Here is a 17,685-nt window from a genome sequence, read left to right as displayed (position 1 = left end):
TTTTTCTTCATCTTTGTTAAGAACACTAATCTCACTGGGCCCAGCATGGTGGCTCACTCCTGTAATACCAGCACTTTGGGAGGCCAAGGTGGCCAGATTGCTTGATGTCAGGAGTTCGAGACCAGCCTGGCCAACATGGCAAAACTTCATCTCTACTAAAAATGCAAAAATTAGCCGGGTGTGGTGGCGCATGCCTGTAATCCCAGTTGAGGCAGGAGAATCGCTTGAACCTGGGAGGTGGAGGTTGCAGTGAGCCAAGATCGTGCCACTGCATTCCCTCCTAGGCAACAGAGTGAGACTAATCTAAAAAAAAAAAAAAAATCTGATTAGATTAGGGCCCCATGCTTATGAACTCATTTAACTTCAATTATCTCTTTAAAGACTCATTCTCCAAATACAGTCACATTGGGAGTTACATTTCAAAATATGAATTTTGGAGGGACACAAATAATAATTCATTCCATTCAAGCCTCTGTCTTATAACTCAGACTTCTCCAGATTACATGGGCCAGGTACAATGGTCTAGTCCAGGATTCTCAAGCACTAATGTGCATCAGAATCACCTGAAGGTTTTAAGACACTTTCCAGAGGCTCACTTCCTTAGTTTCTGGTTTAATGGGTCCAAGGTGAAGTCTCAGATTCTATATCTCTAAGAAGTTTCCAGGTGACGTGCTTGCTGCAACTCTGGGAATCACCCTTTGAGAACATCTGGCTCAACATCCTTCTGCTCTGGTTTTATCTGTCAATATGGTCCCATCTTCCTTCTGGCTTCTGGAAATTCTTCAGTCTCTTTGGATGTGTCTCTATTGCCCATCCTACCCTCCTAGGCTACTAAGAATGTATTGTAAGTTCAATAGGATTTTGCAAGAGATGGGAGGTTAAATAAACAGACAAACCAACCTGTGCTCCCTAAACTCATTGTGAAACACATTTTGGGGCAGATAATCATGAAAAACATTTTTCTTCACAAGTTAGGCAAAAGATCCTTTAGCTTCTGTAATAAATTGAATATGTTAATAATGTACAATTTCAAGTACAATTGAAACTGGGTCGAGGTAGGATAATCAAATTATATTCAATAGCACTTTTTAAAAAATGATGCACAAGGAAAAGGAAGAAATTTTCCCCTGTGAAATTCATTAATCTTATGGATATTAGCATATATTATAAATTTTTTGTGTATGTATGCTAAAATGGATGTGGAGAAAATTCTGGAGAAGTTGTAAAATGAAGCTCTCAAAATGATCCTAGAGATCATAGTAGATTCTTTCATAAAAAGGTAAAAAATTTGATGTTCTTTATTTTTCGTAAAGATATCTTAAACGTCTTATACTGATTGATTCAAAGGAAGTAGATATACAAGTTTGTAATCTATACCAGTTCTCAATTTTTATTTTTTGTCATTGAACCTGATGAATGAACTTCACCAGTGAGACAAAAATCCCATAGGTATATCTCAAATCATTTACAATGATTTTTTGCTAGCTTTTACTCCACCTCTGTGATGTAAAACTACTAAATTTAAACTTTCAAGAGTAAAGTATTTGTGAAATGATTTTGCATCTGACACAAATTTAAGTAAAAAATGTACAAACATCTGAGCTTTTTATTAATAACACACTTCATGAAATCTTGGCTGAGAATTATTGAGCTAGAGGTCTGAGGGGTACTTTATTATTATTTGTTTTCATTTGTTAGGAATTATTAAAAGGATGTTTTTGATGGTAGGCTATAGAAATTGAATGAGATAGACTTAACCATATAAGTCCATTTTGTTGGGACTTAGCAAACAACTTTGTAGTGGATGGAAAACATTAGCATGAATAATTGGGGTCAATTGTACATAGATTGACGTCTCTCCTTAATGCTTTATATGTCATCACCCAAAAGTAGGGAACTGAATGCTAATAGGCTCTGTTTTGCTATTTCTTGCCTTTCCTTTGTTTTTCTTTAAAACGTATTACCACAGTCAGGTTCTAAACTGACTACCTACCTCTTTATTCCCTTTGAACAAATAATGCTGATTTTGAAAGATGATTTATGTATATCTATTATCTTCTCCCTTTGTTTTTCATGTCAGTCCATGCACAGAGGATCACCGGTTAGTACAAATTTTAGAATTCTTAACTCCTGATTTTTATAGGTAAAAGGGAACATAAGTTACCTGCTATTTGGTAACAAACTTCAAAGTAAGTGCATCTTCTTAAACTTCTCATTGCAGTTTCTTTTAAGCTCCAGTCAACCTCTAAATATAAATAATAACATTTTTTTTCTGTTTGACATTTTTGTTGGTAATTGCCTGCATGTTGTATTTTTTCAGCTTTAAACAAAAGAAGTTTCTGAAATCCATTTTATAGTTTTTACTTTGTACACCTAACAAATCCCCCTGAAATTTTCACTGAAACCTTGTGCTTGTTTGTTTCGGTGCCTCATTCTACTTACTCCCATGTACTATTACATAGGCATGACCAAATCTTATTGATGTCTACTAAAGGCCTAATTGTTACATAATTAAATGAGTTATAATATTCTAGTACATTACTAGTACAGTTTCTCTTTTTTAAACAGATTAAATTAGTCAACATTAACTCCACCGATATAGCTGATGGCCGACCCTCAATAGTTCTTGGATTGATGTGGACCATTATTCTATATTTCCAGGTATTGTGCTACAGTTCCTCTTTCAGTTGATGCAATGTCTCAGAGGGAGATCATGGTGGCCATTTTAATAATGGTCTCATTTGCCATATCTTTGGGGTTGATCCTTAACTTAGCAGAAATGTACCTTTCACACATACGTTGTTTCTTTGGTAGGAGAATTTCCTCTTCTCCCTTGCAAAGCTGTTGCATGTGGAACCTCACACCCCGAAGAACTCCAGCAGAGGTGCCCAATCTGAAAAGCGAGCACCTCAAGATGGAGATGAAATATTGTTGCAGAAGGAGCTCAGGAAAATTTTCTTTTTTCTTTGGAAGGGAGCACTTCTAAACTCCTTTTAGACATGAAGGGGAGGAATGAACTTGCCATTCTATTCAGAATAATTGTTCTAACCATTAGGTTTTAGTTGATTAATTCATTCATGTATTCTACAAATATGGATTATTGTATGTAAGATACACTAGGGGTGCAATGGGAAGTGCAAAGAGGAGTAAGATATCAATCATGCCCTTTAAGAGCTTGCATTTTGTCAGGAATGTCAAGAGTGTTAACATAACTCATTTGTTGCTGGAAAAGTAAAACATCTGAGGAAATAATAACAAAGATAATGCTTATATTTTTGCTGGCTGTTAACTCACAAACAGATTGAAGAGTTGACCAGCAACCTGCCCCAGCTCCAGTCTTTGTCCAGCAGCGCATCCTCCGTGGACAGCATAGTTAGCTCTGAGACTCCCAGCCCACCAAGTAAACGGAAGGTGACCACCAAGATCCAAGGAAATGCTAAGAAGGCTTTATTAAAGTGGGTTCAGTACATAGCTGGCAAGTAAGTATCAAGAGTTTGTCTAAATTTGAAACCGTTAAATAATTTGAGTTATGAATGTTACTAATTGCAACTTCTAATGATTGCGAAATGTGAAGAGACATTTGAATGAATGGCTTTGCTTTAGCGCTTGTTTCACTCTTGCCTTGAATTGAGATATAAACACAAATCGCCACTAATACTCTAGGAAAATATGCTCTTAAAAAATTAATTTTTTCTTTATTCATGTGATTGGGCCTAATTAATTAAACTGACTAATCCTAAACTTTGAGTAGCATGAGGGATAATTCTATTTAGGTCATTGTTTAGAGTTTCTGCTCCTATTAAATAATCTTTATATAAATAAATTTGAAGTTTAAACTTGGTTATCTCTTCATGAGACTATTATGTTCTATTTAAGAACAGTGTGAACTAAGGTACACATTCCAAAAACATTTTTTTTTTTTTTATGTTCTGAAACTTTCTGGCAATTTTAGTTTTTAAATTTTTTCCCTTTGGTCTCATTTTTTATCTAGAGTGTAGATTTTTTTTGTCAACTGTAGCTGTGTGAGCTGAGAATTTGCATCTAGTTTTCAGTTTTCCTCTAGGCATAATAAATTTACATGTGTATACATTTATATGATAATAGTGGATAGAAAATGACTGCTCTCAGCCAGACGCAGTGACTCATGCCTATAATCCCAGCTCTTCGGTAGGCTGAGGTGGGCAGATCACCTGAGGTCAGGAGATCGAGACCAGCCTGGCCAATCTGGTGAAACCCCATCTCTACTAAAAGTACAAAAATTAGCTGGGCGTGGTGGCGCATGCCTGTAATCCCAGCTACTCGGGAGGCTGAGGCACCAGAATCGCTTGAACCTGGGAGGTGGAGGTTGCAGTGAGCTGAGATCAAGATTGTGCCATTGCACTCCAGTCTGAGCGACAGAGCTAGACTCCATCTCAAAAAAAAAAAAAGAAAAGAAAGAAAAAAAGAAAGAGAAAAAGAAAAGAAAAAGAGTGCTCTCAAAAAGTACTTTCTCATAGCAATTTCAATGGAGTTTTCAGTTGATCATGTAAGTATTTTGTAGTCTGATGTGGTCGGGGTAAGTCCTTTCATGTAGAGTATGCTTTTGTTTGATTTTCCTAAACAACATGTAAAATTACTCATTTTTTATCTTGTTTTGCATGCTTAAATGTAATCTAAATTTGATTCTCTACTTCTGGAAAATAGTTGTAAACAAGTACTTATTATAAAATATTGAGGTACTAAACATAGGGAGTTCTATATTTAAGGTGTTTGAAGAGCAAAAATAAAAAAATAAAAAGAGAAACAAAGGATGTAATTAGTGTTACTAATTTATGTTGTTTTGTTTAACTTTTAAAGTGTGTTGCTGGTTTTCTAATTTGGGCTATGTTTTCATGATTCAAGTTGTAGTCAAATATATTTCTGAAAACAAAGCTTTGTGGCTCTTTAGAATCTGAAGTAGAAATGAAATAAAAAACCCTTCCCACATTGCTGGAACACTGTTTAATTGCATCCACAGTGGCATTACTAATCTCTCTTACAACTTAACTGGGTAGGGAGAAGACTGGTGACTGCACACTGATGTGTCACGATGCTATTGCAATTAAACTTTCTAATAATGTCAAGGTGATATTCTGTGGTCCATTGCTTCACACGGCATTAAATTAACCAAAAACAAATTGATTTTCTTTTAATAAAACAGTAGCTTGAAGTAAACTCAAATTTAATGCTGTTGGAGTTATCCAGCATTTAATTTAGTTTCATGCATGCTATGTTGGGTTTCAAAGATGTGCAAGAGTCTGGTGACAGCTCAAAGTCATTGCTACAACTTATATGTTGGTAACATCAGTGGAAGTTCTACTTTCCTTATCTGGGCCAATGTCCAGAATCCTGGGCCTGAGGGTTCTCCACCCGTGAGCAATCAATAAAATCCATTTCTTTTGTAGCTGCATAAATTGTAGAGGTTTGGGGCGATGACTTTTCTCTGCCATAAAAATTCTGTAATGAACACATGATTCCATGATGCTACCAAACTGTTGATAATTTTTTCTAAAAACTGCTTTTTACACTATCCCAGTATGTACTTTTCAAGCAACTTATTGTCTAACATGTGTAAAAGACTTTAGAATCTGTATCCATTTTGAGGTATGAGTGATGTTATTCCTAAAATCATAATATTTCGTGGGACTCTAGTTTGGAAGTTCATCACACTCATAAGATTGAAGATGGTGGGAAATGATAAAACATCCAGTAAACACTAGACTAGTTATCAGGATGTATCCACTGTTTTCATATAAAGTTTAAAAATATTTGAGAAATAAATTTAAAAATGATTTCAGTAACATAAGATAGTTAAGCCCTCTAATTGCTAAAACTAATTTCATCCACTATCAATACATATTATCAGAAATAAAAGCTTTAAGTTATAGCATATCTTACATTTGCATAACTATTGTCACATTTATAAGAAGAACAATTATATTTTCTGACAAAAATTAGTAAGGTAACAAAATAAATAAATATATGCATATACGTAGTTATTCAAAGTAGCTTGAAGTAAATACATATTAGAGGTCAGAAATGCTTATAAATTGGGCACTGTTCATCACTTCTTTAAATGGTGTGTCTTTCTTTTGGTTCATATCTAAAATTCTCAAAGAAGAGGTTTGAACTAAAACTAAAACTTTTAAGGAATATTACCTACTACTTTAACTGATACAATAGGAAACAGTGTGTGTGTATGTGTGTGTGTGCATACCTACATATATTTTTTCAACAAATATAGAAGAAATAAAATGTGCTGAAACATTTTTAATTATTTCATTACAGTAAATATTTAGAAAAGCATATTATGTGTTTCTCTTTGAAAATGTCTAAAACAATACATAAGTTCAAGAAAATTAGAAATAGCTAATTACAGGTGAATATTTATTAGCTAATTATTTATTTACACCCCACTTAATTTTGTTAAAAACTAATCTGAGGTGGCTTAACAAGATAAAAAACATTTTTAAATGAGGAAATGTGGACAAAGAAAAATAAAATGAAGTCAGAGATGGATTACAAATGAGTAGATAGAAAGGACATACTGTTCGACCTGCATGATTGTCAGCTGTCTGCTGAAAAAAATTATATCTGTACTACCAGAGACAAGCTTGAAAATAAGAGAAGATTCAAGATTACTTTACAATTTCTGGAGTCTCATAAAATTGTTTTTAGGATATTTATTGATGAAGCCAATGATCAAGCTCAATGATGCATAATATATTTTATGCAAACAGTGTACATTGGTAAAACATGTTTTAAAGTGAATGATAAGTTGTCTACAATAAAATTTAAGGATAGGCTGTGTACAATGGCTCACACCTGTAATCCCAGCACTTTGGGGGGCCGAGGCAGGTGGATCACTTGAGGCCAGGAATTTGAGACCAGCCTGGCCAACATGATGAATAATACAAAATGTTTGTATTCTTAATGTATTTTTTGTATTCAATAATACAAAAATTAGCCAGGCGTTGTGGCACATGCCTGAAATCCCAGTTACTTGGGAGGCTGAGGTGCAAGAATCCCTTGAGCCTGGGGGGTGGAGGTTGCAGTGAGCCGAGATTGTGCCACTGCACTCCAGCCTGGGCAACAGAATGAGTGAGATTCTGTCTCAATAATAATAATAATAATAATAATGGACACTTACAAACTTATTATATTAATCAGCATACCATTCAGGTTGTATTTTTTCATGAAAATTTTGAGATTCTAGTAAAAATTAATTGAGCAATATTTTTGCTTTAGTTAGAGACATCCATAAGGTTAATGAGACTAACTTTTTAAAAAGAAGCTACTAGATGACTTTATCCATTGAATGTTCCCTAATTAAGTGATCATATTTGCAGGCCCTCCACTTATTCAAGGGGTGCAGCCGATGCTCAAAATCATCTTTACAACTCTGTTTTCGGAACTGCCTTTATAATTGATAAGTTACATGTAGAAAAAAAAATCATTCATTGTGAGCTTGCCTCGCTTCTGTTTTCCAAGGGCAAAATATGGCTACCAACTTGAATCAGTTTCTTAATAACTGGCTTTGAGTTAATCAAATCTGCCACCAAAGAAAAAAGATTTACCACCATGGCTTTACCCTCAAGACAATTACCAAAAAGGAGCTTAAAAACAATTTTATTGGTGGAGTAATTGGAATTATTGTTTGCATTTAGGTGGAATACAGGGTCCTTTGTGAACACTTTGAGATATAATTGCAATATTTGCATTTGTCTATTCTATTGCATTTGAAAGTATTCAGCCACATTATCTTAGTCTGTGATAACCTGTGTACAACACAGTGCTGCTTCCCATTAGAAACGTGTTAGCTCTTTCTACAAAAAATATACAGTGGTTAATTACTGTCACTTTTGGCATCTTTATAATTTGTTTTCTTAAAATTTTTTCAGACATTTTTCTCTAAATTGATTTTTCTTTATAAAATAAATGTAAACATCCTTCAATAGCTCAGCTGGTAGAGCAGAGGACTGTAGGGGTTTGAGTATAAAATAAATGTAAAAATATGCTTTAAATTAACTATCTTAATTGCTGAAAAATCCAACATAGAAATCTCTAAATATAGAACCAGAATTTCGACATCTTATCTTGTTGCCCCCTAAAAATTTTGTTTCCCTTAATTTTTCTCAAATACAATGAACTGATACAGCTCTCTGCATATCGTTGGTGAAAAGCACTGGATTTTGCATAAGGCCTTGAAGAAAGTGCTTGTATCTATTCAGAATGTGACATCATTTTATGTTTTTATAACACAAAGGCAGACTGGAATAGAAGTAAAAGATTTTGGGAAGAGTTGGAGAAGCGGGGTTGCCTTTCATTCAGTTATTCATGCCATTCGACCCGAATTGGTGGACTTGGAGACAGTGAAAGGCAGATCCAACCGAGAAAATTTGGAGGATGCTTTCACTATCGCTGAAACAGAACTGGGGATCCCAAGACTGCTAGATCCTGAAGGTAGGCTGAATATTCATTGACTGTTATATACCTTAACATGGAGGGTTTTTATGTCTTAAACCCAGAAATACACATGACTTCCAAGATTCTACTGGAGGCCAGAAAGCTGGAGAAAAGTGGCAAGTAATGGTATTTTCCTGCATCAATTTTCTTCTGGATAAATATCTACCACCATGGTTGGGGTAAAATATGATTCCATTGCTCCAAACAGCACTTTGGCATTGGTATGTCAGTCGGGTGAACTGGACTCAATATACTTAAGGGTGGAATGAAAGTTTTAGAAGTGTGTGTATGAGGGGTAGGTGACAGGATAATATAATTACTGTATATAATCTCAGAGGTCTGAAAGATGTAGATTATTCATACTTAGAAATGTTGTTAACCATGCAGTGTTTTGGTGTCAATCAGCAAACTTCACAAATGTTTGACTAATATTTGTCATTTCAATTGTTTGGCACATTTTTTGGTAAGGGCGTGAGTGCTAAGACTTTTTGGAAATGGAGTGAACTCTTTCAAGCCTTTAAAAGACAATTTAGATGCCTTTGATAAACTTTTATAAACTAATAAGTTGTTATGTTGAAACAAAAGTATCAAAGTGAAGTTTCCAAATGTCACAGATAATTTCTTATTTGGGTTGGCAATTATGGACATTTCTACCAGTGAATGCAGAAATGTAAATATACAGTGAAAGCAAATTATTTTTCCCCTCTCCTCCCTACCCTTCCTGGCCTCTGGTAACCACCAATCTACTCTCTGTCTTCATGGGATCCACCAAAAATTATTTTTAACGATGGAATTTCAGACTGAACTTCCCTAGCTCTAAAACAAAGAGGATAGACTTGTGTTTCCAAGAGTAAGTTACAGAGACCCAGTTAGGTTTCCTCTGAGATGAAGGGCCCCATGGAGATTCCTTGCCATTTTAGGATTCTGTTTTTGAGTCCCACTCTGCCCCCACCCCCACTTTCACTAGGATATCAAAGGGCTTTCTGCCTTCTTTCTGCACAAAAATAAATCAAGGGAAAAACACATATTCCAGTCATCGACTTCAGAGGGTGTATCAGAGCTGACATTATTCCTAGAGTGGGATGAAAGGAGAATATACATGATTCTTTCATATCCACCAGACCAGAAGATCTTAATATTTTCTTTGATGATTAGAAACTGAGGTTGCCTAAATACAAGGCTATCCTAGATATAAGACATTCCTCTAATTTCTTAATGAGAACTTCCCCTTCAAAAAGTTATTTAGCCAACTTGGATGTATAAGCTTTTAGGGATACAGATTAAGTAGACCAAAAGCTATTATAATAATTATTTTATGATTTACATATATAGTTAACAGCATATACTATGTTAAATCATGTATTAAATATTGCTTTTCTTTCCACTTTCATATTTCCTGAAAAAAAAGTTTTACTCAACGGTTTGACTCATCACCTTTGAGTCATTTAACAAATTTCAGAATACATTATCTTTGCTTCCTTTTAAATGGTATGAGTTGCAGCACTCTTTAAACCCTATATTGCAAGTCTCTACAAATTATACCTCTAATCAAAAAGAACTTTTACGAAAGATTAGATTAGTTTTATACTTCATTGTGGCAATTTGGTTTGCTTTCTGCTCTATAAATTGCTCTGTAAGATATAATCATTTCTATTGCCTTTAAAATTGATATTTAAAAGACTTGTTTACAACATGTTTTACTTATGCATTCTTACCTCCATGTATAATTACTAAATCTGTATGAATTTATTTGCCTGATTTTTACCATTTGTATTAGATAAATATCTATAAGCTTCAAAATCACAGTGATTGAGGGCTTCTCAGGCAGTTTCCCTCGAAGAGTGCTTGATTGCTCAAAGCACTGTAATTTGGAGAGAATGCTCCAGAAAGAAGAGGCTGCCCAGGAAATTGAATATAAGGCATCTGCCTTTCTTCTAAAGTGAAATTTGTGGGGGCAGAGAGGGGGCTTGTCTATATTTGGCCATATATAATGTGTGTGTATATATATATATATGTCATTCAGTGTCACACTTGTAAGCATTTTTGTAATTCCTATTTATGCCAGTTCTAAAATTTACATATTATTTGTGTTCTATTCACTAGTATGAATAGAACTAGTATGAGATACTGTATGAGTAATCATACCGTATCTCACCCACTTGGGAGATACTGTCTCATGAGATATTGTATGTCTTATTTAAATGACATATATGCTACTTTCTTAAACGCTGTTTGTTTAAATGTGTCATCTTTCTGAGTAATATAATTTTCGTCGTGTAATATCCAGACTAAATTTGGTTTACCCTCCTCCCCGTCCAAAATTCTAAATAGTACTTCTGTTTTCCTTCTGCGTTTAGCGTTTTTGGTGTGATAGCTAGATACCAAACTTGTATTATCAAAATCCAATGAATGCTAATTGATTTATTCACATTTCTTTTTTGTTTTTTCAGATGTTGATGTGGATAAACCAGATGAGAAGTCTATTATGACCTATGTAGCCCAGTTTCTGAAACATTATCCTGACATCCACAATGCAGGCACTGATGGGCAAGAGGATGATGTAGGTATTTGCTTTCTTCAAGTATCACTGGTATATGCAATGACAGTGACTCAGCTTTTTGAGTATACTGTTCTCAAAAAATTAAATTTGAATGCATTTTAATATGAGACCAACTGATTTTAAAAAGCTATCACCAAATGGGGTGATGATTAGAGGAAAGGGTTTTTCTGGTTTGTATGTTGGATATATTAGAGAAAGCATTGCTAATAACAAATGTAAGGTATGTGATACTGATACACTAAAACAGAAAAGATAGCAGTGTTGGGAACTCCATTTTAGTGATCTGAGAATTGACGTAATTGTATTTCTGTCATAGCATTTGCAAATCTAGATCTTGAATCCGCTCGCTCTGGTTGATCTGATCAAATCTAGTTTTGACTTTTGGATTTTATTACATCTATTGACAGCAAACATATGGAAGTAAGACACAATTTGTAAAAGTTCTAATTATTCACTGTCATTAGATTTTTCAGCCTTTAAATAATTTAAATAACATTAACATTTTTCATGCTGCTCAAATTACATATGTTAATTGTCATAAATTTTTTAAATCAAGAAAAAAAGGGAAAGGAAAACATTTTCTGTATTTGACCTTCTAGAGAGAACCTATACCAGAGAAAAATTAATATGTTGATGTTAATTCCCAACGTTTGTATTATATATGACAGATACATACAATATTTTAATAAAAATAGAATTATGGTATACATATAATTTTATAATTTTCTTCTTCCATGAACATTATAAAGAATTCTGCAGGTCATCATATGTATGTACATTAATTTATTACTCAATCTTGTTTTAATTTATAATTTTTGTTGTTATAAGCAATGCTTTTATGAACAATCTTGTAATACAACATTGTTCCGAGATTCTTTCTTTTTTTTTTTTTTTTTTTTGTGAGATGGAGTCTTGCTCTTTCACCCAGGCTGGAGTGCAGTAGCACAATCTTGGCTCACTGCAACCTCTGCCAGCCAGGTTCAAACAATTCTCCTGCCTCAGCCTCCTAAGTAGCTGTGATTTCAGTTGCACATCACCATGCCCAGCTATTGTTTTCTGTTTCTAGTAGAGATTGGGTTTCACATGTTGGCCAGGCTAGTCTCAGACTCCTGACCTCAAGTGGTCTGCCTGCCTCTGCCTCCCAAAGTGCTGGGATCACAGGCATGAGCCACCACGCCTGGCCAAGATTCTTCTTTAGAAGTGGAATTCCTAGGCTAAAGGGCATACAAAATTTTAATGCTTTTAAAAATGTTTTTCGTGTTGCCTTGTAGAAAGTTTGTCCTATTTCACACTCCAACCAGAAAGTTTGTCCTATTTCACACTCCAAGACACCAGACTGCCTGTTTTCCTGTTTTTTTAAACAACGGACATGACCATTCTTTTAATATTTTTGAAGTAGTATTGTATTCTATTTTTAATTACATAGAGAGGTGGATTCACTGCGGAATTTTAAATTAATTAGAAGTTGCTCCTCCTCTTCCTTTCTCCTTTCTTCCTGAAAAAAATAATTATAAGGCAAATGACATCAGGAAAAATAAGAAATGGAATTTTCAAGATGTGTGAAAAACTGTCTGTCTTCACTGTTCAGGTCTCAACTGGAGTTTTCAGAGCAGTTTGAGATGACAATGAAAAGTAATAAGAAAACCAAAAAATGTAAAATATGTTTTCTTTTTTTTTTTTTTTTTGAGATGGAGTCTCGCTCTGTCGCCCAGGCTGGAGTGCAGTGGTGTGATCTCGGCTCACTGCAAGCTCCGCCTCCCGGGTTCACGCCATTCTCCTGCCTCAGCCTCCCGAGTAGCTGGGACTACAGGCGCCCGCCACCACGCCTGGCTAATTTTTTTGTATTTTTTAGTGGAGACGGGGTTTCACTGTGTTAACCAGGATGGTCTTGATCTCCTGACCTCATGATCCTCTCACCTCGGCCTCCCAAAGTGCTGGGATTACAGGCGTGAGCCACCACACCTGGTCAATATGTTTTCTAAATAGACTTAGAAACATATATAAAGAAGAAAAAGGCTAAGGAGCATAACCAAAAGCTTACAAGTAGACGTCACGCCAATAGTTAGAAATCAGTGACTTCATAAAAGAATGAGCAAAATAGAGGTAACTGCTGTTTCCTAGGTCTCTAAATGAAATTAATTTGGCATTTGATAGAAATATGTTAGCTTCTTAAAAACAATAAGTTCAGGGAACCTCTTTTGTTCCTTGCCAGGATTGGGGCACAAACATTGGCCACCAGAATGACTTATCTATAGTTATTATTAGTAAAGTAATTGTTTCTAAAAAGCACCACAAATGGCTAAAGCAAAGACTCCATGTGCAAATGCTGGCATGGATTGATGCAAATATTTTGGAGTCATCTGGGGCTTGCTGGGTTTTGACAATATTGCTGTGTGAATAAGAAACTCTATAAGAAAACACATTAGACTTACCTCATATAGCACAGAGAAAATCCATCCAAACTTCCATCTGGTTTTTATACGTGAAGTCCTTATATTACCCAGATGGATTTATATCTAATTTGGTGTCTGAGGTTTTACTGTTTTAGAGTCTCTGACATTAATCATCTCTCCAGATTAGTAAACTTTGTGGCTGGAAGCATCTAAAAAAACAAAAGGAGATGCTTTAGTTAATGCTCATGAGCAGGAGTTTAATGCAAAAATCCTTAGAGATTTGAAACACACAATCTATTGATATAAGCTTTTTAATATACTTTACTAAAGAAGCTTTATTATTTTCAGAGGTTACTTTAATCATCCAGAAAATAAATTCTGGTCGTTAAAAAAATTCCCTCTATCCCTTTCCTAAAAAGAGGATGCATATGATTTATACAGGCTTATTATCTCAAAAATTAATTTTGAGGAAAATGTATTGGAAGCTTTGCCCTTTTTTAGTGGCATTTGTCATGTAGTACATAAGCATCTAAAACTGAATATGTTGAATAATGTATTTTTTTGTTATGACATAGGGCTTATATTTAACAGTTAATGGTAACCTGATTCTGTCTAGTGAACCTTTAATATTTTGTAAACTATGCGTATTAGTTTTGAGCCCTCACCTCAAAGTACTCAGTATTTGTCACTCAGCTCTTACTCTCTTAATTCAGTTTTTTAAAAATTCTTGGCATGAACGTATCTGCCAGGCTTTCATTTTTGTGTGTATTTGATTTATATATCCCCTTTGTGATTTTATTTGAATTAAATATTTTATCGATACCATTTTAAATATGATTTTCTTACTGAAAATCGACATCACCATGGGTTTTTTTAATCTCATCCAATAAAACTGATAAACTTTTCCCCTTAAGATATTTCTTGAATAATTAGCACTCAGTCATAAATAAATAAAATAGGTCTATTGGCTTATCTCATTCACCTTCTAAACTTTCATTTATTTTTTCACCCATCTGTTCTTCCATTGCAACAAACATTCCTGACTGCCCTAAGAAGCACAACACATTCTTAATTCTTATGAGGACAAAGAAACATGTGTGCTGTGTGTATTTATAGGGAAAGTAATATGAGTCCATATACCTCTTCTTTACATAGTTTACCTTCTAAAATATTTAATGTTATTTTGAGATATGTTTACAAAATATATAGCTACATATGACTATTTCAAATTAAAAATGTGATATTCTAGGAAATGATGTTGCCTTATTGGAGTTGAATATTTTTGTAGTTTCAAAAGCTATGAAAATGTCTTAAAGTAAATATACCCTTGAAATGATTGCCTATTTCTCTAAAGGCGGATGCCTTTCCATTGATTTTATTCTTGTTTTCTAAATAATTTTTGACCCTGATTTATATTATATTTCTATATATTATCTTTTCATATTGTTAGGAAATACTTCCAGGTATCCCATCTTTTGCAAATTCTGTACAAAATTTTAAGGTAAGATTTAAGTAATCTTGCATTGATGACCTCTTTCAAACATCCTGCATTCTGTAGCATTTTAGTCATTCCCTTGCATGTTTTTGTCTTTATGTATACATTTCTCTTAATACTTTAATCACATCATTTGCATTTCCTTTCTAACAGAACGAATAACATACATATGTGTTATCAAATGTTAGTGATAGTCTAAGCTACTCCCATGGACTTACCCATTAATCTTTCATTATAAAATGGTATCTGTCAATTTCTTCTTTATAATACTTAATAACACTAATAAAAAGGACTTACAGTAACTACGTATGGTGTCTTTAAATGTGACACAGAAAATAAAAACAAAATAAAGGTTTAGTTTTGTATCTTAAAATGTTAGCAGAGAATCAATGAACAAGGTAAGTATTCGATCAGCTTGTCAGTCTGAGTTTCCTCACTCTCTTCTGCTCAGTATTGGGTCTCATGGTTTAGTAAAATTCATGACATGTCGTGGGTGCTCAAAAGATATTAGCAGAATGAATGGTTATGAATTCCTGTCCATATCCAAGTTATTGAATACATGTCCCATATTTCAGCTTTTCCGTTTTTCTTTATGTTCCATCTAGGCCACAGGTTAAGGATATTTGTATTTATATCAACATTGGAATAGAAAAATCAGAAGCAACTAATTTCATATCGAATAGTAAATTTTTTAAATATCATGCTTCATAAAGTATGAGTTTATGTATATGTGAACATGGTACACAAATGTAAATGTGACTTATGTGTGTGTGTTTGTGTGTGTGTGTGTGTATGAGTGAATGAGAGAGAAAGAAAAACAATAAAGTGAAAGAAAAAGTAGAGAGAATGCTGGCAGTATAGCTGCTTGGAATTTAGATATAAGCAATAGGTTGCCACGTCTTCTGAATGTGTGTTAAAGTTATCAGTTGAAGAAAAGCCCTAGACTAATGGGCTATAAATATTGTTTTGTACTTCATTTTTCTCTTAGAAAGGAGAATGTTGAGTATATAAATAGCGACATCCTTCTCACCTTATTGCAATCTGCTAGACACTTTCCAACCATTAGAAAGTCATTTACTAAATAGGCTCTAATAAAGTTATTTTAAGAACATAACCCTTTTCTCTCAGATGACTTTGTGTAACAAATAGCTCCTCTTCAGGGCAGTCAAGTGCTGTTTAAATGCAGAAGTTGGTGAGCAGCCTGTCCTCAGGCTCACAATGAAGTCTTGTGCTCACTGTTAGATGGGTCACTTCTGGTGGCCACACTGACCTCTGGTACCTTGGGGACACATCAAGAACGAGTTTTCTCTCTGAGCTCATAAGAATGTGGTATCAATGCTTTTCTGGGCATGAGAATCAACTGATAATAAAACATGTACCTTAATTATATTCACCTGTTCATTCAGAAAAGACATCCTGGGAAGAATTGAAGCTTTGTAGTCTTGGGCTCCAGTTCCATTTGTTTCTACTTTTAACTGAGTTTCTAACTTATTGCTTATTCTGCAATCATATATTGAGTGATTCTGAGTGCCAGACACTGTGTTAGATGATGGAGATTAAAAAGATACATAAGGGGTGTCAAACGTGTCCATGTGAAGAGCCCACCAAACAGGCTTTGTACGAGCAATAAAGCTTTTTAATCATCCAAGTGCAGGCAGACTGAGTCCGAAAAAGGAGTCAGCAAAGGGAGACAGAGGTGGGGCAGTTTTATAGGATTTGGGTGGGTAGTGGAAAATTACAGTCAAAGGGGTTTTTTCTCTTGCAGACAGGGGCAGGTGTTACAAGGTGCTCGGTGGGGAGCTTCCGAGATTCATTGTCCAGGAGAAAGAATTTCACAAGGTCAATTGACCAGTTAGGGTGGGGCAGGAACAAACCACAATGGTGGAATGTCATCGGTTAAGGCAGGAACCAGCCATTTTCACTTCTTTTGTGGTTCTTCAGTTGCCTCAGCCATCTGAATGTATACGTGCAGACTTGGACTCAGAGACCTGACATTCCTGTCTTCTTATATTAATAAGAAAAACAAAACAAAATAGTGGTGAAGTGTTGGGGCATTGAAAATTTGTGGGGGATGTTTCTCAGGGCTGCTTCGAGCAGGATTGGGCTGATGTGGGAACCTAGAGTGGGAGAGATTAAACTGAAGAAAGATTTTGGGGTAAGGGGTGATATCGTGGGGTTGTTAGAAGGAGCATTTGTCATGTAGAATGATTGGTGATGGCCTGGATGTGGTTTTGTATGAGTTGAGAAACTAAACAGAAGACACAAGGTCTGAATAAGAGAAGGAGAAAAAGAGGTAATAAAGGACTAAGAACTGGGAGGAACCAGGACATCCAGTTGGAGAGTGCCCAAGGTGGTTCAGCGTAATTATTTGCTTGGTTGGCAAGTTTTTGGACTCTATCCTTGAGTTTTTTTATGTTGTCATACACCAGGCCAGATTGATTTGGGTAAAAACAACACTCTTCATTTAAAAATATACAGAGTTCTCCTTTTTCAGCAGTAAGTCGAGGCCTATTCCTGTCTTCTTATATTAATAAGAAAAATAAAACAAAATAGTGGTGAAGTGTTGGTGTCATGAGGGGAAGAGGAAGCTGTTCGGTCCTATTTGCAAATTGAATTTTGGGAGTAAGGAAAACTAGTGTGCACGTGCCTGTCCTATTAGCAGGTAGACACATGTAGGTAGAGGAGTCACAGAAGAAGAGACCTTGTGCAAGGCAACACTGGAAATGCAAAGTGAAAAAATGAGAAAGAGCACT

The 17,685-nt window shown here is 35.0% G+C and overlaps 1 protein-coding gene across 7 annotated transcripts in view; it reads left to right on the top strand.

The window, feature by feature from the left end:
* The window catches only part of SYNE1 (spectrin repeat containing nuclear envelope protein 1), a 518,706-nt gene that overhangs the window by 126,827 nt on the left and 374,194 nt on the right, over positions 1–17,685 (top strand). For 2 of the 7 annotated variants that reach the window (XM_016956728.4, XM_016956725.4), the window contains exons 7-12: positions 2,081–2,101; positions 2,569–2,661; positions 3,301–3,479; positions 8,285–8,481; positions 10,935–11,044; positions 14,888–14,938. In XM_016956728.4, coding sequence (XP_016812217.3) covers positions 2,081–2,101; positions 2,569–2,661; positions 3,301–3,479; positions 8,285–8,481; positions 10,935–11,044; positions 14,888–14,938 — 651 coding nt within the window. The remainder of the gene's footprint in view (positions 1–2,080; positions 2,102–2,568; positions 2,662–3,300; positions 3,480–8,284; positions 8,482–10,934; positions 11,045–14,887; positions 14,939–17,685) is intronic. The other 5 variants (XM_016956737.4, XM_016956730.4, XM_063813578.1 and 2 more) reach the window with 3 other exon arrangements.

This window comes from Pan troglodytes, chromosome 5, assembly GCF_028858775.2.
Source record: "Pan troglodytes isolate AG18354 chromosome 5, NHGRI_mPanTro3-v2.0_pri, whole genome shotgun sequence".
NCBI lineage: Eukaryota > Metazoa > Chordata > Mammalia > Primates > Hominidae > Pan > Pan troglodytes.
This window is presented reverse-complemented; position numbering and strand designations above follow the sequence as displayed.